We start from the raw sequence: 13,387 nt of genomic DNA on the forward strand, positions 1-13,387 counted from the left end.
TTCTGGATTTGACTCAAACCATCAATTATCTTAAGCCCCATTCTGCCTTCTACACCGTTTTTTTTCAAGTGGCTTCAAACCAATTGAGGGTGTTGTAGTTTTGCTGAGATTTAGTGATTCTTGGATGCTTAAAGAGCATGTTGGGCCACTTTGCTGAGAGCACAGATTAGAGGAGCTTTATTAGCAAACAGTGTGGTTCAGGTTAACAGAGGGCTGAGAAATTTTACAGAACAATGTATCTGTGTTTACAGTGAAATTCACCTACTGTAACACAAATACTCCCATGAAAATCCAAGTTAGATCTTAAGATAAAACATTGATGTTTTGTTTATCTTTCACCGTTCATCTCTGCCCTCAGTACTGATATTTTATTCCTACAGGACAACACAGACGTTACTTTTCCCACATCCCATATGTCCAAATCATGTATAAAGATCTTTAGCTTAAATACCATGGGTGCAAAACATTCCACACTGTGGGTACGAGGTGACGTTTGGTGTGTCTTTAACATGCTGTGGTGTTCAGTTACAATACAGCAAATTTATTTTTAAGCAGCCTTCTTCATAGAAAGTATGGAAAATTGCTTTGCAGTGAGTCATCTGTCAGCTAAAGAACTAAAAGTCTTGTAGTGATATTTAAAGAGAGAAAGTGGCTCAGAGCTGACAGAGTTCAAGACAGAAAAAGAAACAGAAATGAAAGAGAGGGCCTCCAACCATGGAGAAAATAGAGGCAAAGACTGGTAGGTGGAGGAGTGATAAGAAAGCCAAACAAGCTGAGAATGTCAGAGGCAGTTCAGGAGACTCTGCAAATCGTTCGTAAAGAAGCTCTCCTGCGTTACACCAGCGTTAGCCCAGCAAAGATTCTTTGACCCTAAGGGGATGGTGTAAAACCAGATAAAGAAGAGCACTGGGCTCAGTGCGCTGTGAGGAATTTAGAAGCATGCAGGAAGAGGTTGAGGGAAGGATAAATAGCTTAACTTTCTAGAGCAAGACATTAGAAGAACACTGGCATTCTGCACTCCATGAAGTTTAAACGTGTGAGGATTTTGTTAGAACATGAAAGAGAATTTCAGTTAATCAGAGAGGAATTATTATAGGCGTGGATATGGACTTCAGCAGCAGTGCAGTCTAAAGGAAGATGGGTTCTGGCAGTCTTCCCTTGCTAGTGCCAGGAGGGCTTACACACAGGAGTAAGGGTTCAGGGTCAGAGATGAGTTTAGAGCTCTGGTTTTGTGTACAGGGATAAGATCTGAGTAAAGAAGCATGAAAGCTGTCTTGGAGAGCAAGAGGGACTTCTTTCCCTTGACATTTGAGCCTTTTGAAGAATTAGCTAGTAAGGAAATTATAATGTGGCAAGGGAATGACAGAATCAAGACAGGCTGTTAGAGAGATCGGAGATTACTTGCCAAGGTTGCTGATGCCTTGCATGCTTTCCCTATAAAGTTGATGTCCAGAGCTGAGCTAGCAGTAAGATATCCCAAAGGAGGAGGATGTTTAAGGAGGAGAAAGTAGAAGAATCAGATGCCTGGTGTTTTTAAGGCATCCCACCTTATCGTGGAGGGATATTGTCAATATAAGCACTAGTGTCTTTTATTGTGAATTACACACGTTATTCTTGTGTTCTTGGTCATTACCAGCTGGTGGTGTGGGGCTCTTGGGGAGCTCTCTCATCCCGTGTTCCCCAGCCTGCCTGCACTGGTTTTGGCCCTGGCAGTCTCACTCTCTGCATCAAACCATATTATCTGCCTTAAGAAAGTAAATGGAATGCAAAGTATGTAGCACGTACAGAGAGGATAGTTTTTATTGAAAGCAGAAGGAAAAAGAACTTGTCTTCTTACTCAGTGCATTCAGAAAAGTTGGCTTTGACATTGTAGTACTGAAAGGCATTCTGAGAATAAAAGTACGGTTAGAGACACTCAGACATCACAGAATTCGAAGGGAGTAATATTTCATTGTATGCAGTTCCAAAATGTTTATTACAGATCTTTTTATTTACAACTGTCATGTCTCTCTTGAATCTGCAGAGGAGGAATACCAAGGACAAACCAAGAGAAAGCGTATTCGAAGGAAGAAACAAAAGAACAGTTTGAAAAACTCTAATAATTTACATGGAGAACAAACAGAATCTGGAATGCAAGAGACACTTGTTCAAGATAATTTACAGCTGCAGCAGATAGACAGTCCCAAAATAAGCAAAAACAAAAAGAGGAAAATGAAAAAGAAGCGACAGAAAGAAAAAATGAGAGCAGCTGGCTTGGTAACAAAAACTACCGGTGTGGATTTTACATATCAGCCTGACAAAAACAACAGAGAAGAAGCAGCAGGCTTAAAAGACATCGATGAAAAGGCAGATAGCATCATGGACTTCCTGCAGGCAACACAACAAATTTATTTTGCTGACAGTATGTACCACTCTTTCTCCTTTCTTTTAATGAGTATTACCACGTAAGGGGAACATAGACCTGTACTTACGTAGAACGGGCCAAATCTACTAGAGAAGTCTCACTTTTGAACTCAGTAAGACATGCAAATACTTAGTATTTGTCCCATTTTCGGGTGTGTGCATGAATGTGTAAGAATCCACATCAGTATAACAATCTGTGGTCCTAATCTCTTTGTTTCTCTGGCTTTGAAAATATACATAATATTCCTTGCTCTTGCTTAAAACATTCCAGTGCACTTGGATTAACTGTAGTGGTTAAAATGGGCCAAAATCTTATTTACTCTGCCTTACCTTACTTCCAAGTAATCCAGAAGGATTACTTGGCTTAGAGAGCTACAAATGAGGGCAGTAATTGCTGTCCTAAACTACTTTCATGCTTACTATCTCTGAACCAACCTACTTTTCAGAAAGTTCTCCTTCCCAGGAGATTTAATTGTGAAATATAAGGAAATCTAGACAGACAGCATCCGAGAAGAAAGGGGAAGATACTGTTGGCGCTGGGAAATGGTACTGGCGTAAAGCACTTGTGAACAACATGCATGTGAACTGATGCTCAGTGCACATTCCATAGCACTTTTAAAAGGATTGCATGGATGTTACCCCTAATGGCCTATTGAATGGTCATCTGGCCACTAAAATCACAGAAATTCCTACGGTATGTTTCTTCCATTGCCATCCTAAAAGATAATGTTGTGGATGCCCCATCCCGGGATGTCTTCAAGGCCAGGGTGGACGAGGCTTTGAGCAACCTGGTCTAGTGAAAGGTGTCCCTGCCCATGGCAGGGGGGTTGGAACTAGATGATCTTTAAGGTTCTTTCCAACCCAAACCATTCTATGATTCTAAAAAGCTACTTGTATGGTGCTTATGTCATAAATGCCTTTCAGAGATAATGAAGTTTTAGTGGTAGGTGTAGTAATTATGTGCACATACACCAGTTTATGTAGGTATCAGCTAGAATTAAATATGTTTTCTTAAGGGCAATCCGGTGTGTTCTTTAGCTGCTCAGAACATGGTTTTAAAATGAGAACTGTCTTGTAAAACTGGAAAGAAGCAGTGAAATTATTTTCAAAGCGCATGGCCTTGACTGTCTTTGTGGAGCTGGATGGAGAATATTAAACAGCTTTCCTACCTGTAGGAGTCCACCTTAAGTCAGAGCTGTCAGCTCCTAGTCTCATAAAATTAATCTTTGACTACAGAATTAGCTTAAAAACCCTGTTGAGATGACATCAGGGATTTCAAGTTAATTTTTTTTCTCAAGATTTTTACATAGAAGTTTCTTTGCTTGCTGTTAGAACATTTCTGCTGTGTCAGGTCTTCATACTAAGCGTCGCTTTGGAAACCCATCCAACTTTTCTGTTTAATGTATTTCCATCACCAAAAAAAGAATTTTGCTACTTCAGTGTATGGCTAAGTAAGCTGAACTACGTGTATTTGCTGTAGTGTAACTCCAGAGTAACTGGGTAAGATTGCAGACTCAGTTAACAGTCCCGCTGTTAATATATGACCCAGAACAGAAACCTGCTCAATTACTGGTGTTGAACTTTAAAGTGTTGAGCTTCCAGCTTTCCTGGAAATCAAGTTCAGGTTTTAGCAGCAGTTGACAGTGATGACTGGTGTCAAAGCTGCAGATCGGGGCATTGAGCCAGTGAGGAGGACCTTGGAATCCACAGAGAGAGATGCTCAGGTAAAAGGAAGTTCATCTGCAGTTGAGGTATCACATCCATAAATGAGACCGTGACTAACTTTCTTGTTAGGCAAATCCCAGTTTATATATAGATCTGACATTATGCTGTTTGCCTTTTATAGTTGAGTGAATTCAACACTCCCCATTTTTTTAGATCAAATTGGAAGCCATTGCTTTTAGCAGCATTTTCAAATGGTCACATTGGATTATACTCCTTGCACTTATGTCAGAAAGCTGAACAGGGAAAGATCTGTTCTTCTCAGTCGCCTTGCTGGTAAAACCAGAAGAATTAAGGGGAGTCTGGTTAAAGGGACAGACTATGCACTGTTACTGGAATGGAAAATGAATTTATGCTTTACTACTGTAGAAACAATGCCCTGCTCTGCTGCCTTGCATGCTGTAATACCCACTTTTAAACTAAAAACGTAGAAGTACAGTAACAAGATGACTGGATGTCTCCAGAAGTGCTTTGCTGCAGTTCCACAGAGCTGTTCCCTGTCTCCAAGCGTGTGTGCATTTTTGTAATACATAGTGTCTAGGGAGCAAAACCACAGTGCTTTAGCCACATCACACCTTCTTCCTGTGCTAATCTTGAAGCTTTAGATTCCTCTTACACTTCTGTCACTAGGAATCCTATTGTTCTTTTTACTTTTTGAATTTGATACTTTCCTCTCTTACCATTGTTTTAATATTTAATGAAAAATGGGAGGAGCAAGCTGCTCTGTAGTTATTTGGTATTTAGTTACTAGATATTTGGTTTAAGTTGTGAAAAGTAAGATGCTGTCTTTGAAAAGTAGGTATAATTAGGAAAATTCTCTGTGCTGAGTATTTTTAATGTGTTTTTTCAATTGTTTTTCCAGATAAATCAGAAGGCACAGATTCTGCTGTAAATCCAGCAACTGCCCAAGAGCTTTTACAGTATCTTCAATCTCGCACCATCTCTTCCTCAGATGTTACTCTTCTGCATCAGCTGAAATCCCTTGTATTGCTGTGGGATATTGCAAGATTGAAGGATGCTTTAAAACAATTTGAAGAACAATCCATGATGCCACCTGGTAGGTACCATTCATGCATGTTCATTCACTCATGTTCTTTTCTGTGTAGGGTAAAATTCAGATTTGTCACAGGTTCTCTTATTAGGAAGCTGTAAATAACTATACAGTGGTGAATATATGCCTATGCAAGATATGAAAGCATAATTTCCATTGAAAAGAAAATTATTATCCCTGTTTCTTGCTAAAACCAGCACAGTTACAAGCAATAGAGAAACTTTTTGTACTTTGCAGCAACTGTGGAGCACAAGATGATTCAGGATCTTAAAATAATATTTCTTAAATCTTAACCATTTTAATCATGTTTAAAGCATATTTTTAATACATTCTCTTTGTAAACTTTTTAAATCACTGGAATTAATTTATCTTGGAGATTTCACTCAGCCAGTTAAGGATTAATTTTACATGCATAAGAATCAGTGAAGCCCATTATTTCATTTGCTCTTGGTCACCTACGTGGCTTCTTTAACATGTAGATTTTGTATGTCAAAATTTGATTTACAGCTTTTTTTTTTGTTTAAACATAAATGTCTGGTTTATGCTTCTAAAAGATACTGATGGTTATGTAAAGAACTTGAAATAACTTTATTAGAAATGATAGTACAAAGTCATTCATGTAAAGGAAAATTATTCTGGAACTAAGTTTTTTTATCATAGAATCACAGGATGGTTTGGGTTGGAAGGGACCTTAAAGACCATCTAGTTCCAACCCCCCTGCCATGGGCAGGGACACCTTGCACTAGAGACACAAGGATGGAGGCCTCCATGGATGGAGGCAAGGATACAAGGATGGAGGCACAAGTCTGAGTTCATTCATGCTTCTCTTGTTCTCTATTATAACCCCTATAATTTTAGCAGAATTTCTTCCTGGGCAGTTAATAGTTCCTCAAGTGAATGTAGGATCAGCTTGTAGTCCATAGAAGGTATAATAATTCATTTTCCAAGCAGTCTTCATTTAAACAGTCTTTATTACTTGTCATTAGTCCATTTGTTGCAGTGTCAGCCAAATCGACAAGATGTGCTGAATTTCCTTGCCTCCCAAAGAATTTAATCAGAGTTGAGAGTACTTGCTGTGACACGAGAGAATCTCAACTGTTCAGATAGTGCTCTGAGTCTTTTGAAGAGTAACAACTGAGCTGGTAGTAGTGTGGTAACAGAGTAAGTAAGATCATAGCCACCAGAGGCTTAGCAGTAACACTCAAAGAAGAGCCTACTGCTTGTAGCGTCATTAAATAATTTGCAGCGTGATGGTGAGTAAAGATGCCAGTCAAGACTGGAGCCTACTGAATGCTGCGCGTTGTAAAAACACGGAAAAGAGAGAATGCCTGCCTGCAGATTTCATAACTGACACATTTTGAACAGGATACACTTACAGAAGTACATAGGTATTCTTTAAAGTGTACATATGGAATATGACAGCCCTTAAGGTTCTGATAGATCAGAGGTATCCACCTATACATGGAACAAAATCCTTCTGGGCATTCAATAATTAATTTCAATTCTATGATCTTAATTATAATCAGATAGTCTCATTGGATGTAATAGACATTTGCAAACTAAGTAGGACTCAGCAGGAGTAGTGGTAATGGTTTGGGGCATTTATTAAATGACCTAATTCAGCTTCTCGTTATTAAATCAAAATGGAACTGTTGAAGTGACCATATTCAGGATATTCCTTACAGCTCTTCTGCAAATTCTGATCATGACAGTAGGAATTCTCTTGGATTTTGCAGCCTTGAGGCAAGCTGCTCTGTTTACTTTTATATAGCAGAAATGTCAAGCTGAAGAGAGAAGCAAATTAGAAACAAATACACAAAACTACCCTAATTTTCTGGTGTATGTATTTGTCACTTGAAAAAGCAGAAAACAATTTTTGAGTGATTTATAAAAATTATTTATCTTTCTGCTGATAGAGCCTGAAACTGTTTACTCTTCTAGTTGATTTTTTTCCTAGTAACTGTTGTCACCCTGGGATCAATTCTAATCTCATTCCAAATTCCCAGTGGTGTAACTGTAGTAGTTGATTTGATATTCATGAGCTACAACAACATAAGAAAGAGGAAAATACATTGTTATCAATTATTAAAGGGTAATTAAACACCTGCTAGACATTAATTTGCCTCAGCAGAGTTTAGCAATACATTATATTTGTAATTCAGGAATTTCTGTGAATGAGAATATAGTGCCCTGAAATTTTACCTTGAATTAGGCTTTTAATTATACTTTTTCCCCTACTTCTAGCTCAAAAATAAGTCATCTATCATGCCCAGTTGTCTTAAAATTTATATTTCACTGCCAATGAACAGGTGATAAAAGTTGAAGAGTTATTGCCAAACTTGTCTCAGCAAATTCAAGTTGTTATTACAGAAATAGAGGTTGGGGATGTTTATGGATATAAAATGTACAGTACATCATAGTAATCTCAAATTTTTTATAAGTTTGTCTGATTATCCTGCCTTTTTTTCTAGGTTTTTTTATGCTTACTGGGGTGTGATGTACTAGAAGAAAAGGTCATTCTTTATTAACATGATGAAAAGAAAACAATTTTTCTTAATTTTAGCAAGGTGTATTATTTTTACAAAATAAACCTATTTTTAGTTCAAGAAGCTGTATGTTAAATCTTTTTCCCATGGTTATGATTCTACTTAAGATGCCAGCATCAAAGGAATAATAATGGGTGCTGTTTTGTTCTGTGTTGTCTTTAATTCAAGGAAGGAAAGAGAAGGAAAAAAGTGAGAAGTGATCCATCACTTTCACATGAGCGCCCATGCTCCATTAGTAAGCTTCACATGCCAGCATGTATCTTTTATTTCCTAGTGTATATATGTTATGGTTTAATCTGATTTTCCACTGGGACTACCAGGTCCCACTTGGCAAGTTTCTGCCTACTGATGATAAATTTGCCTTTCTTAGCAACATTTTACAGACCCTTTAGAGTAGAGGTGTGGACTGCCCAAGGTGTGCAAACCACGGGTTCAAGACCATGTTTTGGTATTTCCTTCACACCTCTTAGCATGTTACTCAGACTGAGAATCATGGTTCAACCAAGAGGAAGAAGCAACCATGAAGGGAAAGACTGTGGATTGTCATAACCTCTTAGATCCCAATATTTGCAGTCATATCAAAGAAAGATGTAGTGGGGTTCGTGGTAGGGTCTGAAAAATTTTGCAGGAAGAGAAAATTGCTTAGGATTTCGAAACACAAAAATTATCAATATAATTACTATCTTTAACCCTTCTTTTAAAAAAGAAAACATACTTCAACAAGAAAATCTCTATGGTAAGAGATACTGGTTGTTCTGTCCAGTTGTCATCCACCATCAAGTTACCTTGTGGTTTGTGCTTCAAGTTACTCCATCATTACCTTTGACGTTGTACTTCAGCAATCACACAGAGTTAAGGGTAGTCAAGAGTTTCTGGGAGAACATGACTATTTAAAGCGTCATTGTTCCAGACTGGGAAAAAGAACAAAATGTCCTATTACTATTCCCATGTATTTCTTAGTCTTTAAGAAAAAGTACAAGTCGTCTATCAGTGCAGGGAAGAGGATGTTTAGAAGTCAAATAGCCACGCATTTCTCGTGATGGGGGCTTGGCTGATGCTGTCAGAGTCAGTGGCCATTTGCCAAAGGAGGCCAGACACCTTCATGGCCCTGCACAATGCAGTGGGCAAAGAAGAGCCGTGACTGGAAGTAATGCTCCATTTGCCGGTTGGAAACTGTAGCTTTTGGAAGGAGGGCTACTTAATTCTCATTTCACATCAATTATTAAACAATAGGTGATCATCTAATTAAAAAAAAAAAAAGTCATTGCCTCCTAATTTATGAACTCATTCAGCTTCTACTCATCACTTTATTCCATTATCTATTAACATTTTCCCTTTGTTGGTTAGTATCAAGTCTCAAATACACTCTTCCCTTGTTGCCTAGGAAATTATCGCTCACAGAAGAGCTAGAAGCTTCTTTTAACTGCCTTTCTTTGGAGAGTTGTCCTTTATATATGTCTCCATTGCTGGGGATGGCAGGTGGTACATTTTGCAGACCATGTAATACAGTTACTGTATTCCCACAATGCCCAGGCTGGATACACAGACGCCCTAAAATGATTAAATTTAACCATTTTTTTTGAATGAATGAATGAACGAATGAACATTCAAAGAAAAGGAAATTAAATGTGAATGCTATAATAGCATAACATTATAGAATCATCTTAAATGTGATATTTTGTGATAAGTACTGCAGAAAGTCCTGTCATTAAAAATAAATAAAGTCCCATAGATGATCTCTGAATAAAGAGAGAAGCCATGTCATTTTGAGACGCTAATGCAGCTGTCTGTACAAGACGACTCATTCTCAACTGGGCTTCTAGGTGCTACTGTAAGTTAAATAATAACGTGTGAAATTACTCCAGGCACAGAAGTGGGGAAGACTGCATGCTTTTTGCCTTGCCCATACGATCATGTAATTTCATCTTTTTTTCTCAGTATTGAAATCATAACAAATAGGACATTCCAAAATATACAACCAAAATTTTTTTTCTTACAAATAGCTGACCTCCTGACAGGAAATGCAGGTGTTTATGTAGAAATTCATATGTATTAGTCTTCAAGCTCCAATATCTTGCGTCGGGTTTATTGAAATGCTAATGTGGAATGGAAACGGATGTTTGCACAAGTCTTTTTCTTTAATGTTCAAAAATGTCATAGAGGTATTTCAGGAGGAATGTGTTTTCTTTGTTTCAGATCATACCAAGATAGTCACGTCTCTGTTTCACTACTGGATTACAGATATCCTTCCTGTGAAGAACAGGAAATAAAGCCTTGCCTGTGTTCATATGCACAAGGTTAAAATTTAATGTACAGACTCATAACCAAGTAGCAATTGTTCAGGAAAAGCAGTGTCAATATACATTCTGCACCTTCAGGTAAATGAATTATTTTTCTGTGTTACAGACTTCAGAAGACAATAAACAGGGTATAACAACATGTGATTTTTTTGGTTGGTTGGTCAATAATATGCATATGGCCTGAGTCTTCAGCTGGGTTAATATGTATGTTTCACTTTCTGATGAGTGACTTATGTGGAATGATAAAGTCTGTATCGACAATTTTGTTCAAGAGACGTAGCATTTTTTTTCTTTGTTCCCATCAGGAACTTTTACTGCTTGACTTTTCTTGTTTATCTCATATATCTCTTTACCTGAAAAACAGAAATATATTTTTATATTTAAGTCTTAAGCAGCAATCGTCTGAGGAATTTTTTTTTTTTTTGGCTGAATAAACTGCTAAACCATGGACATAGATAATTTTCTACGTGTGGGTCATGTAGGTACTGTTTGGAGTTATACAGAAACTTGGATGGTACCTTCAGAACTACTCCACAGCCCAGCCTGATACAATCTGATCACTTCACTGACTGCAGAATTATGGGACTGGGTTCTCTTACTGATTACTGTGTAATCTTTCTGCAACTGAATTTATCCAGATGTAGATAATACCTATGTAAATAATATCTATGGTTGTAAAATGTTTTGGAATTCTGAAGAAAAAAAATGCTTTGTGAGGCTCTTCTCTCAGCTGAGTCGTTCACCTGATAGGTGATACAGAGCAAACCATTTCTCATATCTTAGTGTGTTACCTTCCTCATCAGTAGGATAGGGGCCATATATTTATCTCCTTCAACATGTGCTTGGAGATATATTACTGACAAGACTATACAGACATTGCGTGGGGTTTTTTGCCACCTTTTCTTTTTTTTTATTATTATTATATTGCCTGATGCATTCTGTTGCAAGGCATTGGTTTTAGTGATGCTCAAAAATGTGTAATAAAAATACCATTGTACCACTTTCTCATTAATTAAAGAAATTAAAAGGGGTTCTGTGTCATGCCAGAGGATTACAGGTGCAGACAAAATGACCTTACGGCTAAGGCAGCTCTGGAGAACTTGAGTTAGGTCTGTGTCTGCTAGGAAAGACATTTACATCAGATTTTGCAGAGAGGAAACTGTTAGTATGTTCCCTGTTTCAGTGCTCCTGACTTGCTAACACATTGGCACTGAACTGTAGCTGTGACTTTTCACTGAGATGCTGTGTGCCTCAGTTCCACGTCTGGAGAATGAAGGGAATCTCCCTTGAACATGAAGCACCTAGATAACTCTTTTGACAGTCCCCACAGGAAACGAATCACTCGTCCTCAGATTAAGGTTTCAATGTCGTGCAGTAAATCAGGCCTAGGAACCGCTCAAAAAGGTTGTGCAGCAACTCATTAGGTAAGCATCATCTGTCCTATACACTGAATATGAGAAGATAAATGAGATCATGTAATTAAAGACCGTATTTTGAAACCCAAGTACAAACCAGGTCAGACTAAGACCTTACAAACAACTGCAGTGCCTGCATTTCCTGATATTGTAGTGACTGTGCTGAGGGAGATTATGAGGCTGCTGCCTTGGGTGGACCCCAGGACCTTGTGATTCCTTCTCCTTGACCTCTGGATCCCAGGCTGGTGCACCTGGAGACCTGTATGTCTCTTCGATCCATGCTGGTGGAGGCAACTGTAGCTTTCATGTTTCATGTCAGCCAGTAGTGAGGCTTAGCCCGTATCCCAGGAACACACACACACAAAGCTCACCTGGCCGACTCCACAGGCTGCCACGGACAGGGCACTGCCTTAACAACACGCAGGGGTAACTCTGCCAGGGCTCACAGAAAACACAAGTACAGTCATCTCCGACTGACTGGAATTGAAGTTCACGAGTGAAAACACACATGCCTTCACTTTCTAGATTCACAAGCATTCCCCATTCGCAGATCCCTCAGATACCAGCACTGGCCCCCAGCCTCTCATATCCCTGCCTGGATCCTGGGCCCCCTTAGCAACTCTGCAGGTCTCATGCTCACCAGCTAGTCCTGCCTGACACACGCGGTCACACGTTCACACACTCATCGCGCAAGCACTCACACACTTGTCTCACAGCTTTGCTTACTGCTTTCGTTTCTCTTCCTTATTTGTGTTTCAGTGCTGGGCCATTCCTCACAATATTAAAAAGATTTTTTTCAATTATGCTGGATTTTAAATAGCTGCATAGTGAGGAGCAGATTTGGGTATCTTTGCCAAACAGAAATATTTTGTACTATCAGTAGTCTAATCCCAGAATGTGAGTACATTTTTCAGGTCAACAATGTACTTTCCTTGAATCAGGTAATAATGGGAAAAGATTGCTTTCAGTCTCTCTTCTTTCATTTTATCCACTGCAAGAGCCTTATATTCTGTGCAGGAATTAGCTGGGCCTAACAAAGCAAGCCTGGGGACAGTTTCAGAATGTAGCTAGTTAGAGTCAGTGATACCTGATGTCTTTGTAAATGTACTGCGACAGGAGCTGAGTCTGAGGCATGAAAGGTTTTTTAGTGGACTTTGCATCAAAGAACTTCAGACTGAACTGTACACACACTATTACCAGCCTATTCTAAACTTCTGGTAAGATAGAACCTTAAAATTTTGGTTTTAAAACCTACGTTGACTCCAAGAGTAGGAAGAATTTAAGGATCAACTAGAAAGTAGCCTGCATGTGGCTTCAGGAGTTAACTTTCTATTTTGCATAATTAAACATTACACAATAAGGAAGGTCCAGCAGCACAGTTGGAGAGAAATCAGGCTCTTAGTAGGTGGTGGTCTCTTCCCTAGGCTCCATGTACAAAGAAAACCACAGAGGCTGAAGTGGTTTGGGGCATCTGTAGTAGTGAATAGCTGTTCACGACGCTTGTATGCAAGGGTATGAGTCCAAAGCCATTATCTCTCTATAGTTACATGTCTTAATCTCAGAATTGCCTGTAAGACCTCACAGATTCACAGAGTGGTAGGTGTTGATTATTCTCTTTTTGTGCATTTGTAATGTTGGAATCAGTCTCTAATGTTACAGATTTTTACAGCTTCATAAGTGTTGCAATATTTTATTTGTACTTTACAATAATATAGAGTTATAAATTCTTTAATGTGTTGTCTACGACAGCTGGTTTTTCTCCCCTGCACCAGTGCAGGGAGGTATTACTCAGTAGGCTGAATCTCTGAAATGACAAAAAATAGCCTTAAAAAAAAAAAAAGGCAAGGAAGGAAAAAAGTGGTGAGTGGCAGCGTGAAGGCAGAAAATTATTAAGCTGGCTTGGACCAAAGAAAACATATTTCACCCAGTAATATCTGTATATCCTAAAAC

General features: G+C 38.6%; 1 protein-coding gene across 1 annotated transcript; it reads left to right on the plus strand.

The window, feature by feature from the left end:
* Nucleotides 1-1,873: 1,873 nt before the first annotated feature.
* ERICH1 (glutamate-rich 1) lies at nucleotides 1,874-9,992 on the plus strand (the record flags this gene model as incomplete). Its single annotated transcript, XM_010150328.1, has 4 exons — nucleotides 1,874-1,939; nucleotides 2,007-2,401; nucleotides 4,988-5,182; nucleotides 9,919-9,992. Coding segments are annotated over 4 exons (730 nt in total), but the record flags the coding sequence as incomplete, so codon positions are not given.
* Nucleotides 9,993-13,387: the final 3,395 nt, after the last annotated feature.

The sequence above is a fragment of the Eurypyga helias genome, unplaced genomic scaffold (assembly GCF_000690775.1).
Source record: "Eurypyga helias isolate BGI_N326 unplaced genomic scaffold, ASM69077v1 scaffold36554, whole genome shotgun sequence".
NCBI lineage: Eukaryota > Metazoa > Chordata > Aves > Eurypygiformes > Eurypygidae > Eurypyga > Eurypyga helias.